Raw genomic sequence first — 6,505 nt, 5'->3', positions numbered from 1 at the left:
TGGGGCTCTCCCTTGCGTCCAGAGTTTCTGTGGGAGAGAAGCAAAAAAGGAAAGGAGAGAAAATGGGACCAATGAAGGACCTCGGCAAGGAAGGTTCTGGAGAGGCCAAGGGATGCCCGCTGAATTTTTTTTTTAACTTAAAGGTTTTAGAATAAGTCACTAAACAAACAACAACAAACACAAAATCATAAGAAGAATGGCAGCCTTTAAAACAGCAGGGGTTTTTTTGTTTTGTTTTGTTTTTTAACTTGGGAAATAACGACACGGTTGAAGGTGTCTTTTCCACTCTCTCCCTCCCTCCAGCCTCCTCCAACACCCCCACAGCGAGAGTCAGGGTAGCGATTCAGGGCCGGCTGCACAAATCTGCCTATTAGTTCTGGGGTCCTGGGCAAGCCTCAGCCTCAGTCTTCTGGGTGTTTACTGGACGGATGGATGGGTGGATGGGCAGGTGGATGGATGGAGGGTTGGTGGGTGGGAGGACGCTGGGTAGGTGGCGAATGGGTGCGTGGATGGATGGATGAATGTTTGGATGGGTGGACAGTTGGATAGGCTGGTGGATGGGTAGGTGGATATGTGACATCTCCCAAGTTTCTTACAGATGGAAAAGAGTACCACTTGTCTTAAATAAAAGCCAGTATTCCGAAGAGCCTTCTCAGAGGAAGGGCCCCCCTTCTGCCACAGCTTACCAAAAGCTTCCCGGGGGAGGAGGAGTGCCTGCAGTCGCCTCTCCCGCGGGAGCACTTCCTAGAGATAGCCAGCAAACCCGCAGCGCCTTCCCCTGGAGGGATGCATCCAGCTCCCCCAATGCTCAGTGCAGGGCGGGGAGACTGAGGGGGCCGCAGCGAGCCACACCGCACACCTCTCCACTGTCAAACCTCAGGAAGGAAGGCGGAGGAAGAAGGCCCGCTCCTCCGACCTCTCCTCTGGCCGCAGTCATCCAACTGCCCCCCTATAGGAGATGCTGGGCGTCTCAGAGGAACTTAAAAAAGATCCTGACCTAGAGGGCGTCTAAGAGGAGAGAGACCCGCCCGGCCACCTCCTAGGGGAGCTGTTTATTTAAGGGTCACTACGGGCTTTGCAAGTTCTTCTGGAGGCCAGGAGTGGTGTGGGTGCCCCCCCCCCCGCCCCCGCACGCCCAGGGCGGCAGACCCTGTGTCCCAAGTGACTTGTCACAAACTGGCTCCTGTATGAGGGGGTGAGACAGGGGCGTCCGCCCGGGACACTTCTTCTCCACTTTCATCGAAATTGAGTGGCGTGCGCGCCCCCCCCCCACCCCGCCTCCCGCGGGAGTTGGGGACCCTCCGCGCGCGAGCTGACGCCGCGCGACCTCCCACCCCCAATTCCGCATCGTCTTACGGGTCTGCGGCCCAGGAGGGCGCAGGCCGGGCAGATCAGTCGCCAAATAATATAAATACCCGACGAGCGAATGACTTCCTATAATAAATAAACTCAGCCGCCTAGAAGAACTCAGCAGCCCTGCCTGCCGCGAGGCCCCTACACTGCGCGGCTTCGTCGGGGGCGACGGGGGGTCATCTCACAAGCCAAGCCCCCGCTTCCCGGGTGGGGGGGGGAAATGCAAGCGCCCCGGGAGGCTGCCGCCCCTCCCCCTCCCCGCCCGGCCCGCGGAGCCCTCGCAGGAGCGGCCCTAAAATCCGAATTCCCCCGGCCCCTCCCCCTGCCCCGAGCTCTTCCCTTTGAAATTTCAAAGGCAGCCCCTCCCCGGAGCCGCGGCCCGGAGCGCAGGCCTGGTGACTCCCGGGCCTCGGGAGGATGCGGGCAGGTTTACAAGCCAAGGGGCCACTTTATGGCCAGGGCTGTAAAACGCAAATCCCACCTCGCTTTGAAAGCGCCCCCCGCCCGGGGCCCACCGTCAGGGCGAGGGAAGATGCGCCCCCCGGCCCCCCGCCGCGGACCACCCGCCCGCTCCGCCGGCCCCGTCTCCGAACTTCGGCGAGCCGGGCCCCCCGGCGGCGCAGGGGGGCGGGGGTGGGGGGGAGGGGACACCCGGGGCTTCCCCGGGCGGGGGTGGGGGGCGGCGGGCGGGCCGGCGGGGGGTCCGGCCGGCGGGGCGGCGGGAGCGGGCGCCGGGCCGGCTTTCTCATGCAAAGCGGCGGCGGGGGCGGGGCGCGCGCCCGGGGGGCGGGGCCTGTCGCCGCCCGGCCGCGCTCCCCCCGCCCCCCCTCGCCTTTTGCGCGTCTTCTCCGCCCGGGACGCGCGGCGCCGAGCAGCTGCGGCCGGGCCCGGCGAGGCCGGCGCGGGAGGGAGGAGGCGCCGCCAGCCGGCCGGCCACCGTGCGCCCCGCGCCGCCGGCCTCCCGGACGCGCTCGCGGAAGAGCCCAAAGTTTGCCGCGGCCGGGAGCCGCCGCCCGCCGGGAGCCCGGGGCCCGTCGCGCTTCCCGGTACTGTTGGCCAACTTTGCCCGTCTCTCCCCCCGTCCCCTCCCCGTCCCCGTCCCCTCCCCACCCCTCTCCTCCCCTCCCTCCGCGGCCCCCCCACCTCGGCCGAGGCCGGGGGCGCGGAGCGCAGCGCTCGGGCCGGCCGAGCGGGCATGGGCGGGGACCCGAGCGGGGACGGGGAGCCGGGGCCCGCGGCCCGAGCCGGGCAGCGGCGGCGCTGAGGGGAGCCGACCTCCCCGCCGGGGCACCTCCGACGCCAGCATGCCGCGGCCGGGCCCCCGCCTGTGGCTGGTCCTGCAGGTGATGGGTTCGTGCGCCGCCATCAGCTCCATGGACACGGAGCGCCCGGGCGACGGCAAGTGCCAGGCCATCGAGATCCCGATGTGCAAGGACATCGGCTACAACATGACCCGCATGCCCAACCTGATGGGCCACGAGAACCAGCGCGAGGCAGCCATCCAGCTGCACGAGTTCGCGCCGCTGGTGGAGTACGGTTGCCACGGCCACCTCCGCTTCTTCCTGTGCTCGCTGTACGCGCCCATGTGCACCGAGCAAGTCTCCACCCCCATCCCCGCCTGCCGGGTCATGTGCGAGCAGGCCCGGCTCAAGTGCTCCCCGATCATGGAGCAGTTCAACTTCAAGTGGCCCGACTCGCTGGACTGCAGCAGGCTCCCCAACAAGAACGACCCCAACTACCTGTGCATGGAGGCGCCCAACAACGGCTCGGACGAGCCCTCCCGGGGCTCCGGCCTGTTCCCGCCGCTCTTCCGGCCGCAGCGGCCGCACAGCGCGCAGGAGCACCCGCTCCGGGACGCGGGCCCGGGGCGCGCCAGCTGTGACAACCCGGGCAAGTTCCACCACGTGGAGAAGAGCGCCGCGTGCGCGCCGCTGTGCGCGCCCGGCGTGGACGTGTACTGGAGCCGCGGCGACAAGCGCTTCGCCGTGGTCTGGCTGGCCGTGTGGGCCGTGCTGTGCTTCTTCTCCAGCGCCTTCACCGTGCTCACCTTCCTCGTCGACCCGGCGCGCTTCCGGTACCCCGAGCGCCCCATCATCTTCCTCTCCATGTGCTACTGCGTCTACTCCGTGGGCTACCTCATCCGCCTCTTTGCCGGCGCCGAGAGCATCGCCTGCGACCGCGACAGCGGACAGCTCTACGTCATCCAGGAGGGGCTGGAGAGCACCGGCTGCACCCTCGTCTTCCTGGTCCTCTACTACTTTGGGATGGCCAGCTCGCTGTGGTGGGTGATTCTCACGCTCACCTGGTTCCTGGCGGCGGGCAAGAAGTGGGGCCACGAGGCCATCGAAGCCAACAGCAGCTACTTCCACCTGGCGGCCTGGGCCATCCCGGCCGTGAAGACCATCCTGATCCTGGTGATGCGCCGGGTGGCGGGGGACGAGCTCACCGGCGTGTGCTACGTGGGCAGCATGGACGTGAACGCCCTCACCGGCTTCGTGCTCATCCCGCTGGCCTGCTACCTCGTGGTGGGCACTTCCTTCATTCTGTCCGGCTTCGTGGCGCTCTTCCACATCAGGAGGGTGATGAAGACCGGCGGGGAGAACACGGACAAACTGGAGAAGCTCATGGTGAGAATCGGGGTCTTCTCGGTGCTCTACACGGTGCCGGCCACCTGTGTGATCGCCTGTTACTTCTACGAGCGCCTCAACATGGAATACTGGAAGGTCCTGGCCACCCAGCACACGTGCAAAACGAACAACCAGACCAAGAGTCTGGACTGTCTGATGGCCGCCTCCATCCCCGCCGTGGAGATCTTCATGGTGAAGATTTTCATGCTGCTGGTGGTGGGGATCACCAGCGGCATGTGGATCTGGACGTCCAAGACCCTGCAGTCCTGGCAGAACATTTGCAGCCGCAGGTTCAAGACAAAGAGCAGGAGGAAACCGGCCAGCGTGATCACCAACAGTGGGATTTACAAAAAGGGCCAGCATCCCCAAAAGACGCATCTGGGGAAATATGAAATCCCTGACCAGCCTCCCACCTGTGTGTGAACTGGCCCGTGGGGGGTGGGGGGGGGGAGGGGGGGTGGGGGGGGGAGGGAGGCTGGAGTGGAAAACTTTTCCCAGACAGGACACAGTGGCAGTCAGAGCCACCGGTCAGTCGGTCGCTCGGTTGGTTTTTTAAATAAAAGTGAAAGAAAAAAGTTTTTGCCCTGAAAGTCAGGATGCTGTGATAACACTGAAAGTAAATATGAGCTTACAGGTTTGTTGTTGTTGTTGTTGTTGTTGTTCTGTTTTGTTTGCAGAAGGAGAGCCCCTCGGGGTTAAGTAACCCCCTGGTGTAACTAATTTGTGGCAAAGTGGTTGGTTCAGCTTCCAGGAGAAAACTTTTGTTTAGAACCTTCCGTAAATACACGGTGCTGTGTTGAGGTTGGCTTTGCTACCCATTTGCAAATCAGAAGGGATGACTTCTCTGTCACTTAAAGAACTTCTTTCTGCTGGGTGGCGTGGAGGGGGACAGGGAGGGAGGGAGGGAAGGAGGCGAAGCGGGTGTCCAGGAAGGAGCCATCCCCGGGGGCCCACCCCCAGGAGGGCTGTGTATGGGACAGCAGTTTCTGTGCAGACAGGAAGAAAGGGGAGCCCTGACAATTCAGTACACTCCAGTGGGTTCAGAGTCACTTAAAATAGACTCCAGCCTTCACAAACGGTCTTTCTCCAAGACAGAAACTGTCACCAAACCCCACATTTGCAAATGCAAACAATGTGCGATACATTTCTTCCCTCTGTCCTTGAAAACGAAAAGACAAACAAGTATTTTGCTGTTCCAGAGAGACAACAAAAGAAATCTCAACAAAAGCACGGGGAGGCCCAGCCCTCAGAAACCCTCTAGTGTTACATTTTGTGGCTTTTTAATGGAAACCAAGCCAATGTTATACACGTTTGGACTGATTTGTGGAAGGGGGGGGGAGGGGAGGGGAGAAAGATCGTTCAAAAGTACCCAAAGGGTTTATTGACTCTTTCTATTGTTAAACAAATGGTTTCCACGAATAGATCCAGAAGCACTAGACAAGTCTAGTGTAACCTCTCTACCACACCCGGAAAGAGTGGTGCTGCTTGTACATATTTGTAATACAGGGTATTTTTCACGCTCCACTGTTTTTATTAAAAATAAAATCTGTTCCTCTAGTTTGGTGCCCGTCCCTTGTGCATCATGACGTTTCCCTCTCCCGAGTGGGGAGAGACTAGAGAAAACTTCCCCTCTGTTGGCTTTTCGGGCAAATCCTGAGTGCATCTCTAGAGATCACGGTGGTCCGTACGCGGAATGGCAGATGGGCGGCTGCTGAGGTTGGCAGGATAATTTAATCTCGAGTTTCGGTGGAATTAACGCAGGAAATGCGGAAGGCTGGATGTGAGGGCCTGGTTGGAGACGCTTCCTCAGGGAGTGACTTGGCTGCAGAGTGGGGGTACCCTGGTGAGCCCCGGACCAGCCTCCGGTAATATCTCCGGGGAGTGGGGCCAGCCCAAGTAAGAGGACCAGGTCGGGGTAGTGTTCAGTTGCTTGCTGGGATCAGGTCGTACCTAGACGGTTCTGTGCACCCGTCCAAAGCGTGCTGGCTTTGTGGCAAGTCTCGGCCATGTTTACGGAACAGATTATAGACCTGAACAGGAAGAAAATACCTGCTGAGGGTGGGCAGGTCGTTAAGGAGAAGTTAATCAGCTCTGTATGTCTGTGAACTTGATTCTTCTGTGCTGGCTGCGGGAGGGAGGTGATACCTGAAGGCAGCCCAGGTTCAGCGGTCAAAGGCACAGCTACACTCAGGTCCTAACCCGGAGTTTCCAAGGACACGGTCCAGACCCACTGCCATGGGAAACCGGCACAATAAACCACGCTATCCGTGGGGTCGTGGTGAAGTCAAGCTCTCGGTTGAACAAAGAGCCCGTAAGAATTTTGAACGTGTGTTAAGGGCTTACTAAAGACAGACAGAAGCCTGGAGTCAGGACAGCCTGTTTCTTGAAGAGGGTGTTTAGGAGTTGAGCCTGATGACGGTAAGGACACCCTCGCATCGATACCAGAGCTGGGCAAAGGTCCGGGTCGGTTTGGGGGCACCATCTCCCGTGGACGTGTACGGCTGCGGCCTTCCCGAACAGGGACC

General features: G+C 61.1%; 1 protein-coding gene across 1 annotated transcript; it reads left to right on the top strand.

Annotated features, from left to right (window-relative positions):
- The first annotated feature begins 2,216 nt into the window (after nucleotides 1–2,216).
- FZD10 (frizzled class receptor 10) lies at nucleotides 2,217–4,421 on the top strand. The gene has a single exon (XM_027043877.2). The coding sequence runs from the start codon at nucleotides 2,658–2,660 to the stop codon at nucleotides 4,401–4,403; it is 1,746 nt and encodes a 581-aa protein (XP_026899678.2). The 5' UTR covers nucleotides 2,217–2,657; the 3' UTR covers nucleotides 4,404–4,421.
- Nucleotides 4,422–6,505: the final 2,084 nt, after the last annotated feature.

This window comes from Acinonyx jubatus, chromosome D3 (assembly GCF_027475565.1).
Source record: "Acinonyx jubatus isolate Ajub_Pintada_27869175 chromosome D3, VMU_Ajub_asm_v1.0, whole genome shotgun sequence".
Lineage (NCBI taxonomy): Eukaryota > Metazoa > Chordata > Mammalia > Carnivora > Felidae > Acinonyx > Acinonyx jubatus.
The sequence above is the reverse complement of the archived record's forward strand: the minus strand, read 5'-3'. Positions and strand labels throughout refer to the sequence as shown.

What these genes read in the sequence shown, in the direction of transcription:
- FZD10 (XM_027043877.2), top strand. Translation starts at nt 2,658, where the DNA reads ATGCCGCGGCCGGGCCCCCGCCTGTGGCTGGTCCTGCAGGTGATGGGT.